We start from the raw sequence: 24,120 nt of genomic DNA, 5'->3' as shown, positions 1-24,120 counted from the left end.
CGTTTTTTCTTTAATATAGTATAGGTTTGACTGGGAGACCTCTAAGGCCCTCTCAGCTTTGACCATCTATGCTTCCAAGGACAGGTAAAAGGCTGTCCCTTCCCCCTTGACTCTAGGATGCAAGGCCGCTGGGCAGATTTATGCATTAGCACCATGTGTACAAAATTGACACTGCCCTGTGTGTCCAGATATGTTTTGTATATCCTCCCTGAATTTCTATGCACAAGTTTGGCTCTGGCTCAAATCAGTACTCTTACAATGTGTCTTCTTTTGCAGCAACAGCGGCAGCTTGACCTCTTGACAATAACCAGCCCCGGTAAGTAGGAGCAACTGACTGTTCTGCCACGGTTTCTCCCCATTTCCCAGATTGATGTCTTGCTGCTTATCCAATTGCAATTCCTGCCTTTGACTCCCTGGATGAACAGCATAACTTTTGCACCATGAATGACACTCCTCTTCCCCTGCTCCAGGGATACTTTTCTTTTGTCCATCCTAGGTCTGTGCTGTCCCCTTCTGACTCTGAAGATGCAGGGCTGATACTCTGGATGTTACTGCATACTCTAGAGTCAAGTTTTCCCAAAATCATTCATTGGATTCAAGTGTCAAAGATGTGTCCTTTCTCCTAACTAATAAATTTTAAAATCATGGGGAATAGGGAAGCTTGCCTGACAAGTATCAGGGAATGAAGGGAGGATGGATCATGAGGAAGAGCCAGTCTAATAAAGTGATCAGATTTTGTTGACTGTGCTGAGAGTCAAGATGACTTTGGTCTCTCCCCTTTAGAAGGAGAAGAGACAAGTCCCCCAACAAAGCTGTAGAGATGGGGTTACAATTTTTTTGCCCCTTAGACCTGACATCTAGCCTAGGCAGAGGCTGAGCAGGTTAGTTTTGTCAGAGAAGTATTTTACTGTGATTTGGGAACTGGAGCAAACTTGGAACTGGAGAATAAGAAATATGATTTTCTCTTGGGACCAAGGGACTGAGCATTCTTGCGGGTTCCTCTTCATCCACAAGGTGATAACTTTCCTGGTAACTACCTGCTGTGCTAGGTATTAACACTTTGGTTACTGAACCTGGTAGATGGTGTTCTGGGGGAAGGAGCCAAACGTGGAGCAGAGTGGCCATATGACAGGGTTGGGGGTCACTTCAAAAATGACTAATTACCAATAAATATAGAAGTGTTTCAATATTTTAATTACCAGCACAGCTGAACTATGTCAGCCCTGCCTCCCACCAACCTTGACATGCTGTATCTAAGGACCAGGTGGTCACTTACAAAGAGATTGAGAAAGTGTTCTCTGCAGGTGCTATCCTAGCACAAAGGCTGGTTTTCTGCTGTATGTAAGGGTACAGGACAGTGACTGCAAATATAAGGTAGATCTACTCAGTTCAGGTGATCTTGCTATATTTCCATCTAATTGAGTTCTTTGACATAGAGACTTTAAGAATAAATATGAAAATTTTTTGAAACCCATTTACTCTTTCTCACAGAACCATATATATATATTTATGATATATATATATATATATATATATATATATATATATATATATATATATATGATTAACATTTATATAAATTCCATATCACATACTGACATAACTGGAGTGTCTCTTTAATGTGACCTACCAGTTCCTCCTCACTGAAGTGCTGGTTGGGGATTATTTTTGTCCTGTCCTGTTTACTTGCTCTCCTTTTAAATTTTATCGTATTCCATTACACATGCACTGTCCAGGTTACCTGCTCCCACATCCCCGTGTAATGTGGCCACACCCTGAGCATTCCATGCTAGATTTTTCTGCTACTAATTGCTACTGCACAAATTCAAGCAGAGTAGTTGTGAGTCCCAGTGCACTCCTTTTAGACAGCTATGGGATTGCAAAATGCTCAGCACTGCCAGAGTTTGAGTGGTTTATAATTATCCATCCTTTTAGTTGAGAAAAGAATATCTTCTGGGTCAGTGCTTCCCAAAAGGTATGTTGTGGCACATTGGTGTTCTGCAAAAGGGCTACACTTCTGTGCTATTGTGAAATATTGATCCACTCAGCTCTCAGGGGCACAAGTAGACCTGGGGCAGCTGGAGCCCCTCAAGGTGATAGCTCTACTCCTATGGTTTCAGACAAATATTATCATGGGTGCTTCAAAGGTTAGGAAGCACCATTAGACCATCTATTATCTGGATGACTCTATTTCATGTCAAAAGCATTTTCATTAACTGTCTCTCACTATCAAATTCACTCCAGTTCCCCCATATTACCAGAAGCTATAGCAGCTAGCAGTGAGCTTGCTACCTCTCTGGGGCTGTCAATAGGAGGTACTGGTTTATCTATATTTCTCACCAGACCATCATTAACACAGTACTGCAGTCTGAGGCAGCCATTCCTCATGGACTAGGAGGCTTCTGAAATTCTGATTGGAAATGTGGAAGCTTTAACAGTCAGTGTGGTATTTTCTTTAGGATTTATTTTGTTTATTGAAAATAATTTCAAATGTTCAGAAAAACTAGAAACATAATGATCAGCCATTTACCACCCCTTCCCAGCAATGTGGCTTTACCATGGCAGCATTGTGCCATCTCTGCTAGAGTCCCTTTTTAAAACAAAATTATAGATATAGTTGAGACTTTCTAGTACTTTTCCCTGATTGCATTTCTCTCCCTACACCCTGCAGGTAATCACTGTCATGTACTCAACATTTATTTATATCTATGTATTAAAATATAACCAGTATTGTTTTGCAAATTCCTAAAAATGACATCAAGCTAAAAATGTCTTTCTGTGGCTTTCCCCCTATGCATTACTATATTGTAGAGATTTATGCACATTGATATACCTGGCTCTGGTTCATGAGTGAATACTGGAATTATAGAAGAGTCCAATCGTTCAGGATGGTTCAACATTACTTCTGGTTCCTGAGTCTCTGTTCCTCATTTCCCTAGGCCTGTGATGCACAGCAGCTCTCCACAGAGTTATGCAGCAACCTTTTTTTTCTAGGCTTTTTACATGACAAGGAGATTCTTGCTCTAAGCAGAAGCTTTTCTCTGATGGCCCCCTCCTATAGAGTACTTTTAGTCTGCCTCATCAATAGTCATTGCTATATAATATTCCCTATATTGATGTATGATAATTTGCTTATTGATTTTATTCATCATAATTTAATTATTTATGGCTTTCCTCAATTGCAAACAATGCTACTGAGAGCATTTTTGTGAAAGTCTCCTTGTATGTATCAGTATATCTCTAGGGCATATGATAGGAGAGAAATTACTAATTGTATACATCTTCAAATTTATTGCATAATGGTCAAATTTTCTCTAAAATAGTTGGCATATTTACACTTCCAAAAGCAGAGTATCAGAATTTCTATATCCCTGAGTCCTCAACACTTAGAATTGTTGGACTTATGAATTTTACCAGTTGGGATTATAACTTGAAATGATACTATTATTATTTTCCTAATTACTAGTGGGGTTGAGTAGCTTTTCTATATATTTATTGGTTGCTGAGGTTTCTTCTGTGAATTGACTTTTCAGACCCTTTGTGTATATTCTACTTGTTTGCTTCTTTTTTATTGATTTGTAGTTTATTATTCTGAATATCAATACTTTGCCTCTTACATGCACTGCTAATACCCTCTCCTAGAGTGTGGCTGGTATTTTTTAATTTTGTTTATGATGTCTTTTAGTAAGTGAAAGTTTATTTATCATTTTAATGTTGTTGAATTCATCAATCTCTTGCTTTATGTGCTTTGCTTTTTTGACTTAAGAAATTCTTCCCAACCTGGAAATAATATTCTTCTACATTCACTTCTAAAGTGTTGGCAAGTTTTGTATCATATTAGGGCCTTTATTTCATTCCATTTAGGACTGACATTTGTATATCATATGAGTTAGGAATTTAATTATTTTAAATTTGCATATGAATAACCCATTGTTTCAGCATCATACAGAAACTAGTCCATCCTTTTTTCTACCTATCAGCAATTATACTTCTGTCACATCAATTTCCTATGTGTGAAGTCCATTCCTGAGCCCACTCCACTGGTATGCCATTGACCTACCAGTCAGACTTCTTCATGGACCTTACTGACTTCTTCATAATAAATTCCAATTTTAATATTGTCTTTATAATTGACAGGACGATATCTTTCCCCTTTCCCTTGTATTCTTATCTTTTAAAAGCAGCAATTATATATTTTAAAAATAATGTTTCTTAAATATAATCTAAAAATCTCTATATTGTGACAAACGAATTTATTCTATTTGTACTTATTTATAATAACTGACATATTTGGGTGTATTTCTGAAACCATATTTATGCTGTTTATCATTCATTTTTGTAATTGTGTTCTTTTGCCCTGCCTTTTTAAGTATGTTTTAGTTTTACATATTGCCTGCCTTTTAAACTTCCTCTGCAGATTTGGGTGCTATAAATTTTACTTCTAGCCTTTAGCTGATTACCTTTGAATATATACTTTAATTGTACATTTTCTTACAAAGTCTACAGTTATTTCTGCCAACCAAAAAACAAATAGCTCCATATTTTTTGATGGGAAGCAGGCTTTTACCACCATGTTGAACACTGGCTCATCACCACCTAGTTGTTCTTGTGTAGACTTTTAAGTTCGAATTTTTTTAAAAAATGAAAAATAATGTGTTATTATAAGCTAATTGGCTTTTCCTACACAGCTTATGAGTTTTTGTGTTTTCTGATTTCTTGTAACTCAAGCCTTTTCTATGAAATCTTACTAAAGTACTACACCAATACCTATTTTAGTGAGAATCTCTGGGTAATCCTCTTAATTCGTGCATGTCCTTATTTTGGCTTGTCTCTGGAATGTAAGTTTGGCTAGGTGTAAGTTCTAATTTGAGGAGGGCTTTCCTTTGAACTTTGAAGATTTTTTTCATTGTCTCTTATATCCGGTATTTGTATGAGAAGTCTGCCATTATGTAATTGTGTTAGGGAAACTATGTTTTTTCTAAGTAGGTTTGAAGATTATGTTTAATCTTAATGTTCTGCCTTTTCACTTTCATAAGCCTGGGTGTAAATTTATTTTCATTTATACTGTTTGGTACTCTGAATATAATTGCCACCTAAGAATCTTATGTTTGGGGAAATTATTGGCAAATTATCTTTTTAAATATTGCCTTTCCCACATTTCCTTTGATTCTTTGCTTTGATAATTCCAATTAGACAAATATTAGATTCTGTCAAGCAATTTTCCATGTTATTAACTGATTTTTAATAACTTTTGTTCATTTTGTCTTACTGCACTGATTCTGGGTTTCTCCCAAGTAACTTGCCTGCACAGATTGACTTTTTTGACCATGTCTACTCTAGATTTTTTCTTTTTCAATATTTCAATCACTATATATTTTTCATTTCCAAGATTTCTAATTTTGTTCATATCCACCTGTTCTTGTTTTATTTCTGCCTATTCTGTTTCATAATTTCTGTTCTGTTTGAATGTCTTCATTTGTTTCTTTGAACATCCTCAATATGCTTATTTTAAAATCTTTGTTCCATAAAATAAGTTTCATCTGGAGGGAACTCAACTTCTAATTGTTGATTTTGTTTATTGTGATTTTTAGCATTCAATTTCTTCTTGTGTTTTGAAATTTTAATTTGTAGGATGACTTTGAAAAGGAAGTTTTCTCCCTTTCTACTCCCAAACTCCAATATCCCCCTTTGTGGTGGTTTTGCAATCATCTCTACCCACATCTTCACTTTAGGACCTGGTGAATACTGGGGTTATAGAAGAGACCAAAAGTTCAGGATGGTTCAACATTATTTATGGTTCCTGAGTCTCTGTTCCTTATTTCCCTAGGCCTGTGATGCACAGGAGCTCTCCACAGAGTTATGCAGCAACCTTTTTTTCTAGGCTTTTTTCATGACAAGGAGATTCTTGCCCTAAGCAGAAGATTGTCTCTGATGGCCCCCTCCTATAGAGTACTTTTAGTCAGGAGGCAGACTTTCAGCTATTACTGCCTGCTTCTGCATCTAGATCCCACCAAGCCAGGAGCCTTGGAACCACTTACCCTTCTGAGTTTTTGTCCATTTTGGCAACATGGAGATAAATATTTCACAATGGAGCCCAACTGTCTATTTTCATTTCTCTTTCTTCTATTATCCAATATCACCCTTTGGTGAGAATAAATGGGTTTATGGGTGCATAATCTTATTTTGTCATTTGACCAAGAAGTTCAGCTATGTTTTCTTTTTTAGGAACATATTTTCTCCTATAAGCTCCTCAATAGGAGGGAAGCAGAATATGGAAGTTTTCGTTTCCTGTCCAAGTACAATCCTTACCACCAGATTAAGGGGAAAGTCTTGTTAATTTTTTTTTGCACATGTCTGCACAAATATATAGGTAATGTAAAAATGAAATTGGAATGATACTTTACAAACTCTTATTTGAAAATAGCATGAATATTTTCCAGTGTTATTAAATTTTTTCAAGAGGTTATTGTACATAGATAAAATCATTTGCTTATATATTTTAATTCTCCTAGTGTTGTATATTAATTGTTTCCAGTTATTTAATTATATCTAATACCACAGCAAATATTCTTGTATAAAGATTGGTATATGCATCTCTATTTCTTTAGGAAAACTTCCTAGAATGATAATTACCAAAGAAAATGTATACATCGTTCACTAGGCATGACCCGAAGTAATAATGACATCAAAATTGCAGAAGCCCCCCAAAAAGGTTTTCGCACTCTTGGTACATGTCCCTCATGGGCCATAATCAGCTCTGCTCTACGTCATCTTTTCTTTGGCACTCAGGTTGACCAAACATCCCCTATTTTGCAACACTGCTTGGAATCTTGGTTGGATTGCCTTAGAAGATTTTAGTGGGAGTGCTTTATTTTGTAGGCAATACCAGAGATATTTGTAGGGGAGCAGGGGAATGAGACAGGAAAAGAAAGACAGCACACTGCTCTCTGCTACCAGAGGACAACTGGTACTTAATTCTTCTGGAGAAGTCTTGGAGTCAGTGTGAAAAATAAATCTCAGACTTATCTTTTTGAAGGCCAGAAGAGTAGGAGTTAGGGTAAAAGTGTTAATTCTGATATTTCCAAGCTCAACATATGGACATGAAAAGTTTCCAGGGCTCATAGGAAGCCCTCAGGATGGATTTGCAGGTATTAGCAATTGGAAATTATTCAACATGTGTAGAAACACTAGATTTCAGGGGAATATGTGGGATTGCAAGGAGATACTGATAGCACTTGCCTTGTTGGTTATCATGACAGAGGGAGAAAGGAGATAAGATGAGCCATGTATCTCCTCTTAAAACACTTAGAAGAGGTCACATCTGTCCAAATTTCCTCAATCAAAGCAAGTCAGGTGGCCACTCCTAAATGCAATAGAGATATATATTCTTCCCATAGGGAAGGTCACCAAAGTGAGGACAACTAGAATATTAGGCAATGACCAATAGACTTCATCAGACTTCTGGAAGATTTTAATATTCCCATCATCAAGTTAAAAGTACTGGTCATAGCTTCTTTTCATATTAACTTTATTGAGATATGACTCACATGCCATGGTATATTACATTTTATTATATGTAATAAAAGGCATAATTTAGTGGTTTTCAGCATATTCTCACAGCTGTGTATCTGTCACCACTCCCCAGTTTCTGAACATTATCATCACCCCAGGTAAAAACTCCATATCAGTTGGTATTCACTCTCCATTTGTCCTTTCTTCAAGCCATTGGCAGCAAGTAACCTAATGTCTCTATAAATTTGCCTATTTTGGATATTTTATATAAATGGCATCATATCATGTATAGCATTATTTTGTGACTGGCTTTTTCATATAAGAGAATGTTTTCAAGATTCACCATGGCATAGCATGTATCAATACTCCATTCCTTTTTTAAAAATATTTTTTAGTTATAGATGGCTGCAATATCTTTATTTATTTCCTTGTTTGTTTTTATGTTGTGCTGAGGATCAAACCTAGTGCCTCATATGTGCTAGTCAAGCGCTCTATCACTGAGCTACAACCCAGTCCCTCTATTCCTTTTTATTGCCAAATAATATTCCATTCTGTGGATATACCATACTTTATTTATCCATTCATCTCTTAATGAACATTTGAGTTGTTTTCATTTGAAGAATCTGCTATGAACATTTGTGTCACAGTTTTTGTGTGGGCATGTTTTCAGTTCTACTGGATATATACCCAGGAATGGAATTTTTGATCATATGTTAAACTTTAGGATAAGCATTTTGAGTAATTGTCAAATTGTCAAAATAGTTGCATCATTTTGTTATTTATTTGTTTATTTATTTATATCTGGGATTGAGCTCAGGATCACTTAACCACTGAGACACATCAACAGACCTTTTTTATGTTTTATTTTGAGACAAGGTCTCACTAAGTCCTTAGGTCCTCACTAAAATGGTAGGGTCTCACTAAATTACTCGCCATCTTCCTGCTTCAGCCTCCTGAGTTGCTTGGATTATAGGCATGTGCCACCACACCCAGCAGTTGTACCATTTTACATTCATTCCCATCAACAATATAGAACAGTTCAATTTCTCATCTCTGACACTTTTTATTATCCATCTTTCTTATAATAGCAATCCTAGTAGGCTTAAAGTAGTATCTCATTGTGATTTTCATTTTCATTTTCCTGATGTCTAATAATGCTGCATATCTTCTCGTGTGCATATGAGCCAGTTGTATATCTTCTTTGGAGAAATATCTATTCAAATTATTTAATTCTTTCCCCTTACCCGTTTTATCTGGATATTATTTGTATTTATATTATTAAGTTGTAAGAGTTTGTATGTGTTTATTCTGGATATGATGTTATATTTATGATTTGCAACTATTTTCTCATATACTGGGGGTGTCTTCTTACTTTCTTCATGATGTCCTTTGAAGCAAAATATTTTCATAAAGAAATATTTTTAACAAAAATTACAAAATATTTTTATTTTTGATAAAGACCAATTTATCTATTTTTCCTTTTACTGCTTATACTTTTTGTGTCATTTTTAAGAAGCCATTGCCCAATTGCCAAGCCCAAAGTCACAAAGATGTTCTCCTGTTTTCTTCTAAGAGTTTTATATCTTTTGCTCTTACATTTAGGTGTTAGATTCATTTTGAGTTAATGTTTTGATATGATGTGAGGTAAGAGTCCAGATTCACTCTTTTGGTGTAGTTATCATTTTCCCAGCACTATTTGTTGAAAAAAAACCCTATTATTTGCCTATTGAATTATTTTATCACCCTTGTCATATGATCACAGCTTTTTGATGGTAATAGCTTTTTGATACACTAAAAGGACAACCTTTAGGAAGTATCTGCTCAGAGGCAAATCTATGTTAGGCCCTTTTTGTAGTATATTTTTCACATAGTTCTCTCTACTATATCATAACACAGGTCTTGTCTTTTCTGTCTTGCATAAAAAGTTGCCATGAGATTAGATGATTTGTCTACAATAACACAGTTAATAAGTGATTGAGTCATGATTCACGTCCATAATTGTCTGATTCTAAATCCTTTGCCTTTTTCACTTCTAAATAAAAAAAACATATTTCATTATGTAATTATCCCTTAGAGCCTTATTTCCCAGATAGAATTCCAACTGACCCACTTTGCTAGGGACAAGGAAAGCCTAGAATATTATAGACATCTTAGTCACTTTGGCTTTTCCACTAACTAGGCTGTCTTGAAGAGAAAAATTGATTTTCTAATATATCAGAGAAACCTCCCAAATAATCATAGCTAGATTAGTTTCTGATTTCAAATATCCACAAAATTACTTTTTTCCATTTTATATTTGTTAAAACAATACTGATGATAAATGGTGATGGACTGATCCTGCTGACCATCACATTGCAACTTTGGGCTTTGTCTCCAATAAAAATCTCTCATGGAATATACTCAGCCCCTTGGAGACTAAAGCACCAAGACAGAAAAGCCATTCTGCAGGACCATTTTCAGAGCCAACAGGGTACCTATGGAGTCACTTTGGGAGGATAGGGGATTTGCACAGAAGAAATGGTCCAAAAAATGCAAGCATATCATTAAAAACAGCTTTAAAACATCTTTAGAGAAGAAAAATAAATTACTCCTAATCCCACAGCTTTAGCACAATACAAAACCTCGTTCTATTTATACATTTTTCTTTTCAGTTCTTGTCTATATGCAGAAACATATTTACATAATTGCAATCACAGTAAGTTTTTATATACATCTTTTTTCACTTAACATTATTTCATAAACAATCTCCATCTTGCTATGTAGTTTACATACTTACCATCTTTTTATAACCACTTTCTTTATTAAAAAATTGTGCATGCCCATGGTGCAGATTTTGAGAAACACAAGTTTAAAGCTGAAAATATCAGTTATCTCCCAGAAGTAACAGCTACTTAATATTTTATACATTTACTTCTTTGCCTTTTTCTATGCATGTATAATTTTGTTTTACATAGTTGAGATCATATAGAATATAAAATTTTATTCTGGCTTTTCACTTAATATTACAACAGAGATACTTTCCCATGCCAATAATGTTGAATATTTAACTTGATTCTAGTTTCTCAGTCTTATGAATAATTTCTCAACTATGTATGTGTTTTTGTCTAGATTCTAGGTTATTGTCCTAACAGATTACTAAGAATAGAATTGCTAGATGCAAAAGCATTTTATAAGCATTTCAAAACATACTTATTTTTAAAGATTCTAGTATCTTCTATCTTTTATATGTAGCCTGCACAAAAAAGTGCTAATGTTGTACATTGTGTTATGTGCAGAAATTTTATTCTTAGAAATAACTCTACCATAAAATTATTTGTGGAAAAAATAGCTTTTTACTTCTTTTGCATAAGTTTTTGATACTGGTTATTTTATAAACAGTATTATTAGATCAAAGAATATTAATACATTTAAGGAATTATTGAGCCTTAATACCAACTCATTTTCCAGAAAGCTTATATAAATTTATAGTCCTAACTCTATCCCTCAACCTCCATCTCTCGTGTCAACAATGAAAAATTTCAGCATTGAGTGTTACTCAGAATATTTATTAAATTTGAATAACAAACTCCAGAATCTGAAAAACATATAAAGGCAGGAGAAGTGTAATTTTTCTTGTGATCCCTGGGGGACAAAATGTATAATATGTTCCTAGGGTATTAGTCTTGAGAAACCTACTGTCCCAGGACTCAGCTGAGGGGGTTAATGAGAAGGACTCAGGAGTTCTATTTAGGAACATACACATGGATAGGCTGAGCTCTGGGAAGGCATGACACCCTAAAGCACAATAGCTGACCAGCATGAGGAAGGTCAAGAAAGAACTGGCAAGACCTCACCCATTAGGTCAAATTCAGGATCCAGGCCTAAAGAAACTATAAGACACAAAAGCTAAAATTAAGGCACAGGGACAATGTAAATAGAATTCTTCAATCCAAACCAAAATTGGCTTAAGCAAAAACAGTCAGTTCATTGGTTCATATAATGAATAATCAAAAACTAATGCTGAGATTTTGTAACATCTTGATAATAAGGGTCAATAGACATGGACCAGTTTTCTTCTTCTCTTAACTTTCTCAGTGTTGACTCTATTCCCAGGCCACATGTGGTCTCACAATGACTGAAGCAGCTGCTAATTTTATGTTCTCCTAAATTCTAGGCCAGTAGGAAAAAGCCAGGGAATCTTATTCAGAAGTCCCAGCAGAGTATCTATGGCTTCTCATTTTCTGATTGAGTCATTATGAATCCACCTTTGAATATCCATGTCCAGGGAAATCTATTGTGCCGATTAGCCAAGAGTTGGATCATAAACACCACTTCTGAAAATGGAGGATTAAATTAAAGCTTGGTATTATTTGGAAATAGCCCAAGATCAAATGCAATTTTTCAATAACCACCTCTATGTCCAAGGTAAGCCAACTATGTGAATTATAAAGTCTAAAAGCAGAACTTACATGGATCTGTTCTGCTGTGTCCTTTGCATACTTTCTATACAAAAGGCTAGATATGTCAGGGGCTCCATGGCCAGAATCTCCTGGTGGTGACATCATCAGGTAGAAGTAATATAATATTTTGGACTCACAGAAGGGCCTTTCAGGTTAAAGCCAGACATGGAGACACTGGGCCATGGGGACTAGGATCTATATTTATGGAATATAGAGCAGGATGCCAGCCTTAGCAAGGAGTCAAGAGAGTATTAACATTTGGGAATCAGATAGATCTAGGTTCCAGTCTTGGTTCTACTATTTCATGGATCCATATCCTTATTGAAGCTATTTAACTTCTTTGGGGCTTAGATTTCCATCAAATATAGATGGTAGCACCTATTTAATAGGGATAAAAAGAATATAAAGTCAGGTAATCATGATGATAAAGCCTCTAGCTATTAATATAGCATGAAAATGCCATTAACATTATAGACCAGAACAAAAGCTCTGATAACACTAGGCCTTCTTCATAATGGGGTTTGGGAGAAAGATGAGAGCTAATCTGGCCTTAGCTGGAAGAACACTGTTTCACAGTGGTTCAAGGGCTAGCAGTCTAAACCTGCAGACTGAAAGGTCTGGGCAGTATGAATCTGTCTCTATGCTCATGGGGCATCAGGCTTATCTTTCATATGTGTCATAGTCTGAAGCAATGGAGTGATAGTCACTGCAGCTAAGCCATGAAGTAGACAGACCTCATGAGAATTTGAAGGGCAAAGGAGAAAACTATAAATTTGGTAATTATAATTGAGTTGTAGTAAATGCATACATTATGCTTTTGAATCCTACCTCTTCTACCTATGGTTTGACTTTGGGGAAAGCCTATTAACTTTTCAGTGCCTTACTTCTATTTTACCATTTATAAAAGAGCAGACAATAACAATACTTCTTAGAGCTTGTGATGTGATGTATGTAAAGTGGCTAATGTGATGTAGTAAAGTGCATGACCCACAGTAGATTTGAAATAAGCAGTTGTTACCATGAACACGTCACTGCATTACAGATTATCCAAAATTTTAGCAGTTTCAAACAATAATAAAGGTTTTATTATCTCAGGGTTCTTGGAGGTCAGGCATCTAGTAGCAGCTTAGATGGGTGTTTTTGGTTCAGGGTCTTTCATGAGGTTGCAGCTAAAATGTCAGCCAAGATTGTAGTTATTTGAAGGATTGAGTGGGGCTGGAGAATCATCTGATTTGAGATGATTTGCTCATATGAATGGCAAGTTGGTGGTAGCTTTTGGCAGAATACTTCTGTTCCTTGCCACTAAGACTTCCCTGTAGGGCTGCTTGAGTCACAACATGGCAGTGACTTTCTTCAGAGTGAGTAATTCAAGAAGAAACTAAATAAATGCTGTGATATCTTTATGATCCATCCTTGGAAGTTGTAGTCTATTGTTTCTATAATATACTATTAGCTACATAAACCAACCTATTGACAGTGGAATGGGACTTCATAAGAATGTGAATACCAGGAAGTGAGAATCATCCAGGGGATATCAGGTAGACTCACTTCACTTACAAGATGGTGGTGATGATGATGATGGTGATGGTTTTATCTCTTGATTTCCTTCAAACCTACTTACCTTTTCTCATTCCTCCAGGGATCCTCCCCTTACTCCTAGGATACATAAGTAATGGCCTAGATTTTGAGATTGGCACGAGTTTGAGAATGATTTTAACTGTTATCTATTCATCATTTCTTCTATAAATAAATAGCTAATTTGTCCATCTGTGTCTTATTATCCTAACAGACATAAAACTGTAAGGGCCTTTACCTTGGTCATAAAAGCAAGAATTTTTTTTGGAGGGGGCATTTTTAATTTGCTAAACTAAGAAAAATAAGATTTTCTCATTCAGGAAAATAAGTTTATTCCCTAATACCTACCTCCTAGTTTATATCATAGCCCTTTGCACACTTAGAAAATGGGTGTAGGGCCTTTACTGAATTTAGGCAAAGTGAGATCCAAGTACATGTACTTGAAATTCCTAGAGATCAGGGAACCAATGGTATGTCATAGGGTGGTGTACATCATTCAAACTCAGGTCTTAAACATCATCAAAGAATGTGGTGAGGCTAGAAAAAACATAGGAGTTTGTTCTTGACAAGATTTACTGACCTCTCATCACCAGTGCTTACTCAGTACTATCAGGGACAGAAAATTAGAGTCTCTATGATGAAAAAGAAGAAGAAAAATAACTTCTAGAATCCAATGGAATCTTTGAAACCATACAGACCAGGATTCAACCCCATATATTCCATTTGCTCTTCATATGATTTTGGATAAATAGCTTCAAGTCTTCCATCCCTGACCTTGTAGGGTTGTTGTGAGTATTAAATGAGATAAAAGTATGTATCTGATGCATATTTGAACATCGAAGATGCTCATGTTTTTATGGAAGTCCTTCTCTGAGGATGGTTACCACAGTTGCCTATTATTTATTTAATTTTTTTTTTTCAACAGAGTAGCTCCATTCTGTTAGTTCATTCTCTGAAATGTCAGTTGGGTCTATTTTGGGAACTTTAAGTAGAATTTTCTCCCCTTTAAGTGGTTGCTGAATAATTTTCTTAAAAATATGAGATACATCTTGCAAGAACATGAAAAACATAAAAGAGCATCAGCTTATCCCAACTGAGATCCATTCTTGTATACAGATCATTTTCCTTCTGGGGAAAAAAAAAGATTTTACAGAAGACTGGCTTGTTAAAGAAGAGTTTTTAATTGTACTGGTCATTACTACGTGCTGAGCTTAGAAATCCAGTGATAGCTGTCCTATAAAATCTTTTCATTTGTTATCAAAGTTACAATATTTAACCAGGATTTTTTCTTGTTGTTTGTGCCATTTAGTCCACTACAGGCCAGACAGGGGCTGCTGGAAGAGTATTCTATCTATGGGTAGGGTTTGTGCTACCAAAGATAAATACCAAAAAGCACGTTTGAAGGAATCATATAGTGATTCAACCAGAAAAGAAAGTGCAGCATGATTGTCGGTCCAGATGCAGCAGATGAATAGTTTGGAACACTGAAGGTCAAGGCCAGGAGTGAAGGTCAGGACAAACAAAAGAGAGGCAGCTAGAGAGCAGTGCTACTCACAGTGCTGTGCACAGCCACCAGTAGATAAACTGTCCAGGAGATAAGTACAGAAACTGAGAGAGAAAGCACCTAGAAACTCTATAATCATTCGACATTGCTGCAGCATTCATGTTCCTGACCAAAGGACATTTACAGACGATCAGCTTATGACAAACTGGAAATAGAGAAGCACTGGTATAGATGAATTCAAGAAACATTAGCCAACATATTCATCTAGATCCTAGTGAAATCCTAATATATGCTTGCATCAGTGCTTTAGGCTTATCCAAAAAATGACAAAGGCTGGATTTAACTACAAGGCCTGACACATAGTGGGGCCTTAGATATGAACTTACTAAGAAAGCCATTTACCTCTTAGGCAGTATCTACTTGAGTAAGTCTTTCGAAGGGTGACCCATTTCATCAGTCTGTAGTCTGAAGTACTGTTCCCGCCTTCTTCATTACTCTCCCTTCCACATCTGGCTATTCTAGGTAGGCTGAGTCTTTGCAGAAGCTGGGGTTCCCCTCCCAGCCCACCTGGCTCCTAAGTGGTGTTTGGTAAAGCTTAAACAACCTCATGTAGGGTGGTTGAAAAAGTGATCTCCATTTCTTTTGAGTAAGAAGAAAGAAAAAAACGGCAATGCCACCTTCCCTCTACTTGCTCATTAGGATTCTGGGTTACAGCAGTGTTGCCTGGCTGCTCTAATTGGATCTGTGCGCACACAGGCCTGTGTGGCTCCATTGAACGCTGACATTTCTAACTAACTGACCTTTTCAGGACCACTGGTACTCCCATAATGAGTGTGCAGCAGCATTGTGTGGACACAATACAGCAGACTTCACAGCACCCAAAGAATGCAGGATTGAAAACTATTCAGAATTCCCAATCTCGAGTTAGCAAAATGAGAAAATTGGGTCCCAACATTCATCAGCATGTTATTGTGCAGATATCGATTTCAATGCCCTTTCATTTTGCTCAGAAAAAAAAAAGTTGTATTATAGAGGTCTAAATTAACTTTTGTTCTGTTATTTTTCCCCTGTACCTATAAAAAGGTCAAATGCATTCATAAGACTGAGATAGATTTACTGGATATAAGCACTGAGATAGTAATCAACCTTCAAATAACCTTTAAGGAGACATCGGCTCTTCCATGAACAATAATTGATATACTCATTAGGACTGAAATTCTTCAGGAATCACTTAAAGGAGAACAGTTATAGGGCCAGTGGCAAAAATATGTCATTTAGAACAATGAGATAATGCTCAGATATTTGAAATTGTTGTGGTCCACTCAGTGTCACTGGGACAGTAAGAGGACTTCAAAAGAAAACTCAAAAGATAGGAAAGGGGGGCAGTGATTGTCATGTTACTCACCAGGGACAACGGAGTCTGGGCCTGGACATAAAAGGATGTGACTTCTAAGTATCCTATGGGTCCATAGCAGAAAATTAGAATCTCTTTTTCCATATAAATGCAGAGGTACAATAATGGATTTATCAGGGCCACTTTCTTTTCTCTGAGAAGGAAAGTATGGAGCAAGAGGTAGCTACAAGTGGCAACTCTTCTGATGAGACAATGCCACAGTGAGTGTGTATGGCTCTAATGTCCCTCTAAGAATTATATGTTTTTCCATTAATGTGTTCCAGTGTTGAAATCAGGTCACCTCAGTACTACATTTTATAAGCATTTATGGGCCGACCCTGTGCAGTTCTATGCTTGGTACTGACAGGGATCTAAAAGGTTATTTAATTACATTTCGATTGAATTAAACTCAATTTAGGTCTGTAAATATTTCTTAAATATTTGTTTCTCAAACGTTTAAACATTTGTGTTCAGAACAAGGTATGAAAAAACAAATCAGATGCAGTGTCTATCCCCAATGCATTCATAGCCCAGGGCTCTCTGCACTCACTCTAAAGATGAAAGAACAAAGTAAAATTAAGGATCTCACTCATACAAAGCTCTTCACTGTACTAGGTTCTATATGTTTTAAAACTGTCTAAATCCTAGTTACCATCCTGCAATTATAAATATTATTACCCAGTTTTGAAAAGGAGGAAGATAAGATTTAGACAGGCTATGTGATTAACTCAGGATACCTTGGTTATGTTAGTGGCTGAGCATACTGATTCCAAAGTCTGGGCTTTTTTTGCCTCTTTCCTTTGTGGAGGGTTCCTTTTTAACCTTGATTTTATCTACTCACACATTGTGGAGAATGTTCTGGTAAAGTAAGTCTTTACTGGGTACCTGGAATGTGGAAAAGGATAACTATATTTTATACCAAGAAAGTCACAGCACTATTAAGGCTGGGTAACTCTTTAGGGATTCTCAAAAGAAAACGGTTGTAGAACATTGTATCTAATTCTGGAGTGACAAATAAAGGACATGGGGACTGCCAATCACTTATCTCACAAATCTGTGGCATTTCTATCTCATCATGAATTCTTTCCTGCTCAGCCTGGATTCAGTTTCAAACCCTCTGTTACATGATACTGTAGCCAGTCATTATTTTAACACATATCTGTATGTGAGATGAAACCAATTTACCACACCTGAACTAGCTGGTTTCATTTTGCATATGAAGTAAGTGGGTCCAGAGAAAGAGCGGGCATGCCTAAGACTAAAGTAAATGAGTGGTACTTAAATGTATTATAGGCCCAGTAATGAAAAGAATGATATCTAAGGCATAACACCTGAGATAGAAGATAAAGGTCTGTGGGAAAATGGGCAGGAGGTACTTGCTTCCTTTGATCTGTGCCTGCTACTTGTATTCTGACACCCATCGTTCACTCATTTATTTGGCCTATTAAAAATGAATACACATATATCTGTTTATTCATGCACCTATCCATCTTACAAATTTATTGAGTGTTTTCCATGTATCGACACTGAGAAGACTCACAACAGGCCCCTTTCTTTTAAGGTACAAATAGTTATCCTCTTCTACTTACTAATTAAAAAGTTATTATAAATTATGTTTTAGGGGGCTATGGACCTCTCTGATATCTCTCAGGTTATAGTTTTCTCACTACTGGTGACTAAAGAAATTTGGGCCCCTCATGCCAGTACTTAAAAGGAAATGGGGCTGATCAGGCCTATATGGCCCTGGACTTCCTGTTGGTTTTCACCTGTCCAAATACTCCAGGTTATGCTGTAAAACACATAGATAAAAATAATAGGAAACACTTATTAAACACCAACCACATGCCAAGTACCATTTCAAGTACTTTTAATATATTAACTCTTTATTAATCTTCACCAAAAAACTGAGTAAACATCATAACTATTGTCATTTAACAGATAAATAAATTGAGTCACAGAGAAGGCAAGTAACTTACTTTAGTTTTTATAGCTAGTAACACAAATAGGATCTGAACCCAGGCAGTACAGCTCCAGAATCTATGTCACTACCCTACTGTGAGTCCTATAGATGCTCTTTATTTAAGAATCAGGAAAATCCCAAAAGGTTGTTGCAGGAGGAATAAGGGGTGAATGCTAACTAGCTTAACTATTCTATATCTCATGGGTTGGGAGGTGGGGGAACTCTATACTTAAACTTTTACAAGTGTTCACTGACCTTAAACATAAGCATGGCCCAATCCTAGGGAAGAAGCCTTTACCATATGGATCTCTGGGGAACACTCCCTGTATTCAAGTCACAGCACCCTATTTATTCAGGAAAAAAAATTTGTTGATCCCCACTGGAGTTGGTGTCATATTGTATTCTGTGTACAGTCCCTCAGGCTTCACCCTCAAAGCTACTACTCTTCATGTTTTCTTAGTTCTCCTCAGCTTTGGAGGCAGATTGGGGCCATAAATATAGGTGACCCTGTTCTAGTTAAAGCTGTGGAAGCTATGAACCAGGTACCCTTCACAGGGACAGGTACTTTTCTCTTATCCCTTATCTGAGAAAGACTGTTTCTTTTATCAACATAATTTCAGCTTTACCTTTCAGGACTGATCAGCCATCCTCCTGTTATTGTTCTGATAAATATATCCTTCCTCTCCTGGGAGCTGGTCCTATGTAAGAAAATGCAGTAGCTCTGAAGGGTTACATCTTTACTACCCAAGAAGAATTCTGTATGAGCTCTGATGGATCTGTTTGCTTGCTTGTTTTCTATGAAATCATTTGTTTTTGTCTACATCTCCCTCTGATAGGATCCCAGAAGAAGGAGAATACTAAAGGGGGAAGGGACATTGAAATGTCAATTAATCCTGTCATAGAGACCATGCCTGCCTCGAGAAGTAAATAATTCATGAGTTACAAATGAAGAAATGCATATAGTATAATTAGGGCCAGAGTTAACTTAAATACAAAGAACAGTGGAGGCAAAAAAGAAAGGGATCTCTGGGCACAGTGGTGCACAACCGTAACCCTAGCAACATGATAGGCTGATTCAGGAGGATTGAAAGTTCGAGTCCAGTCTCAGCAATTTAGCAAGACCCTCGGCATCTTAGTGAGACCCTATCTCAAACTAAAAAAATAAAAAGAACTGGGAACATAGCTGAGTGGTAAAGTTACCCTGGATTCAGTCCCCATAACAACAAAAAAGATCAGGAGAAAGAAGAGTGGGAGAAGAAGGAAAAGGGATCAACTCTTCTTGAAGAAAGACAGACAAAGCTTCACAGTGGAAGAAATTTTAGTGGGTCTTGAAGGATACTCAGGAATTCACAACAACTGTGATGGCAGGATATTCTAAGCAAAGAATATGGCATGGAGGTATATTTAAAATAATCAGAATAATAGGTTATTTATCAGTCTTTCCTGATATAAGGCATATGACTTGGATCATTAGAGTTCAGTTACTGAGTGGAAAGGGAGAGATCACTTATGTCAAATGAGATAAGATTTTTAAGTGTTCATTGACTTTAAGCACAAAGAAGAACAAAGAAATCATTGGGTAGTGGGGTGTTCAGGTGGGTTGGCAGGGAATGGATACTAGATTGCAGAAGGGTAATAGGTCAGTGTGAGCAGCTTTCTTTATTTGTCAAGCAGGCAAAAAATTTTAATTGATCACTCTGATTTTCTGCATCATTATTGGTTTTTTCTTTTCCATCAGTTATTATGAGAGATAAATTTATTATGAATTCCTCTATTTATCCTTTTAGTTATTTACATTTTTATATATTTGAGCAATAAAAATTTAGAAATATTGTAATTTTCTTATATATAAATCCTTTAATTAATATATCTTTATAACTACTATTTTTGCCTTAAAGAAAAACTTTTTCTAAACTTAATATTGCTGATCTAAGTTACTCTTGATTAGTGTTGCATGGTAGGTATTTTTATTTCATTTTACTTTTGATTATTCCTTTTCTTACTATTTAAAGTGTGCTTCTATGCAACATGTAATCTTTTCAAAATAAAAAAAAGTCAGTGCAAAGTGAAGAAACAGAGATTGCAAGTATAGAATACACACTATTAAAGCTTGACTTGGAAAGAAAGGAAAAAAGAGTAGGACTGAGGGATAGTTTTCTTTTTTGTTGTGTATTTATTTGTTTACATTATTTTTTTAAGCTGGGAGAAATTCAAACATGCTGATTAATTGTTGGGTGGGAGCTGAAAGCAACAGAGGAGGAGACATTGAAGATCCCACAGTGAGATGGCACAAGGGTAAAATTGAACCCACCAGGGAGAAATCAGAGCACAGGATTCCCCAGAGATGGGTAGATAACCTGGCAAAGTCCAGCATGGCTGGTGTGTGGGCTAGAAGGAGAGTAGTGAGCTCCGTAGCTTAGGAATCCTACCCCAAGAACTAATTCACAAGACAGTTGTGAGGAATAGATACACTAACACTGTAAGAGGATGCATGGTTTATAATAAATATAACCAAAAGTGAGGCTCAGGAAGAAATAGAAGAGAACCTCAAGTCATAATTGGGTCACAGTTGAGTCTGCTCATTCATTTTTTTTATTCCAAAATGACAGCAGAATGCATTATAATTCATATTAACATACAAAGCACCATTTTTCATATCTCTGGTTGTATACAAATTATATTCATACCATTCATGTCTTCATACATGTACTTAGGGTAGTGATGTCCATCTAATTCCACCTTCATTTCTACCCCCATGCCCCCTACCTTCCCCTCCCACCCCTTTGCCCTATCTAGAGTTTGTCTTATTTTTCTCATGCTCCTCCTCCCAACCCCATTATGAATCTGCATCCTTATATCAGAGAAAATATTTGGCATTTGGTTTTGGGGATTGACTAACTTCACTTAGCATTATATTCTCCAACTCCATCCAATTACCTGCAAATGCCATGATTTTATTCTCTTTTATTGCTGAGTAATATTCCATTGTATACATATGACACATTTTCTTTATCCATTCATCTACTATAAGGCATCTGGGTTAGTTCCACAGTTTAGCTCTTGTGAATTGTGATGCAATAAACATTGATGTGGATGTGTACCTGTAGTATGCTGTTTTTAAGTCCTTCAGGTATAGACTGAGGAGAGGGATAGCTGCATCAAATGGTGGTTCCATTCTCAGTTTTCCAAAGAATCTCCATACTGCTTTCCAAATTGGCTACACCATTTTGCAGGACCACCAGCAATGTATAAGTGTGCCTTTTTCCCCACATCCTCGCCAACACGTACTGTTGTTTGTATTCTTAATAGCTGCCATTCTGACTAGAGTGGATGAAATCTTAGTTTTGATTTGCATTCCCCTAATTCCTAGAGATGTTGAACATTTTTTAACATATTTGTTGGTTGATTGCATATCACCTTCTGAGATGTGTCTGTTCATTTCCTTGGCCCATTTATTGATTGGGTTATTTGGTTTTTTTGATGTTTAGCTCTTTGAGTTCTTTATATACCCTAGAGATTAGTGCTCTATCTGATGTGCAAGTGGTAACAATTTGCTACCAAGCTGTAGGCTCTCTCTTCACCTCACTGATTGTTTCTTTTTCTGAGAAGATTTTTAGTTTGCATCCATCCAGTTTATTAATTCTTGATTTTAATTCTTGTGCTATAGGTGTCTTATTAAGGAAGTAGGGGCCTAATATGATATGATGGACATTTGGGCCTACTGTTTCTACTATTAGGCACAAGGTCTCTGGTTCAATTCCTAGGTCCTTGATCCACTTTGAGTTGAGTTTTGTGCATGGTGAGAAATTGTGTTGCATTTGGATTTCCAGTTTTCCCAGCACAATTTGTTGAAGAGGCTGTCTTTTCTCCAATGCATGTTTTCATCACCTTTGTCTAATATAACTGTAGATATACAGGTTAGTCTCTGTGTCCTCTATTCTGTACCATCGGTCTACCAGTCTTATTTTGGTGCCAATACCATGCTGTTTTTGTTACTATTGCTCTGTAGTATAGTTTAAGGTCTGGTATAGTGACGCTACCTACTTCACCCTTCTTGCTAAGGATTGCTTTAGCTATTCTGGGTCTCTTATTTTTCCAGATGAATTTCATGACTACTTTTTATATTTCTATGAGGAATGTCATTGGGACTCTGATTGGAATTGCATTAAATCTGTATAATGCTTTTGGTAGTATGGTCTTTTTGACAATATTACTCTGCCTATCCAAGGATAAGGTAGATCTTACTATCTTCTAAGGTCTTCTTTAATTCCTTTCTTTAGCATTCTGTAGTTTTAATTGTAGAGGTCTTTTACCTCTTTTGTTAGGTTGATTCCCAAGTATTTTATTTTCTTTTTAGGCTATTATAAATGGGGTAGTTTTCCTCATTTCCCTTTCAGAGGATTTGTCACTGATATACAGGATTGCCTTTGTTTTATGCATGTTGATTTTGTATCCTGCTGCTTTGCTGAATTCATTTTCTAGTTTTAGAAGATTTTTTGGTGGAATTTTTTGGGTCTTCTATGTATAGAATCATATCATTGGCAAATAGTGCTAATTTGAGTTCTTCTTTTCCTATCTGAATCCCTTTAATTTCTTTTGTCTAATTGCTCTGGCTAGTGTTTCAAGAACTATGTTAAATATAAGTGGTGAAAGAGGGCATCCCTGTCTTGTTCCAGTTTTTAGAGGGAATGCTTTCAATTTTTCTCCATTTAGAATGATGTTGGCCTGGGGCTTAGCATAGATAGCTTTTATGATGTTCAGGTATGTTCCTGTTATTGCTAGTTTTTCTGGTGTTTTGAACATGAAGGGGTATATTTTGTCAAATGCTTTTTTTGCATCTATTGAGATGATCATATGGTTCTTATCTTTATGTGATTAATTACATTCTTTGATTTCTGTATGTTGAACCAAACTTGCATCCCTGGGATGAACCCCACTTGATCATGGTGCACCTTCCTATTGATATGTTTTTGTATTTGATTTGTCAGAATTTTATTGAGAATTTTTGCATCTATGTTCATTAGAGATATTGGTCTGAAATTTTCTTTCTTTGATGTGTCTTTTGGAACCAGGGTGATATTGGCTTCATAGAATTTGAGTTTGGAAGTGCTCCCTCTTTTTCTATTTCCTGAAATAAATTGAAGACTTTTGGTATTAGTTCTTCTTTAAAGGTCTTGTAGAATTCAGCTGTGTAACCATCCAGTCCTGGGCTTCTCTTGGTTGGTAGGCTTCTGATAGGATCTCCTATTTAATTGCTTGAAATTGATCTGTTTAAATTGTGTGTATCATCCTGATTCAATTTGGGCATATCATATGACTCTAGAAATTTGTCAATGCATTCAATATTTTCTATTTTGTTGGAGTATAAATTTTCAAAATAATTTCTAATTATCTTCTGTATTTCAGTAGTGTATGTTGTGATATTTCCTCTTTCATCATATATGTTAGTAATTTGAGTTTTCTCTCTCTTTTTCTTCATTAGTATGGCTAAAGGTTTATAAATTTTATTTATTTATTAACAGAACCAACTTTTTGCTTTGTCAATTTTTTCAATTGTTTCAATTTCATTGATTTCAGCTCTGATTTTAAATATTTCCTGTCTTCTAGTGCTCTTGGTGTTGATTTGTTCTTCTTTTTCTATGACTTTCAGATGTAACATTAAGTCATTTATTTGTTGACTTTTTCTTTTTTTAAGGAATGAACTCCATGCAATGAACTTTTCTCTTAGTACTGCCTT

General features: G+C 36.1%; 1 protein-coding gene across 1 annotated transcript in view; it reads left to right on the top strand.

The window, feature by feature from the left end:
• The window catches only part of Agbl4 (AGBL carboxypeptidase 4), a 1,244,450-nt gene that overhangs the window by 915,298 nt on the left and 305,032 nt on the right, over positions 1 to 24,120 (top strand). The window contains exon 6 of the mRNA XM_071618599.1: positions 277 to 316. Within this exon, the coding sequence (XP_071474700.1) occupies positions 277 to 316 (40 nt within the window). The remainder of the gene's footprint in view (positions 1 to 276; positions 317 to 24,120) is intronic.

Source organism: Marmota flaviventris, chromosome 10, assembly GCF_047511675.1.
Source record: "Marmota flaviventris isolate mMarFla1 chromosome 10, mMarFla1.hap1, whole genome shotgun sequence".
NCBI classification, from domain to species: domain Eukaryota; kingdom Metazoa; phylum Chordata; class Mammalia; order Rodentia; family Sciuridae; genus Marmota; species Marmota flaviventris.
This window is presented reverse-complemented; position numbering and strand designations above follow the sequence as displayed.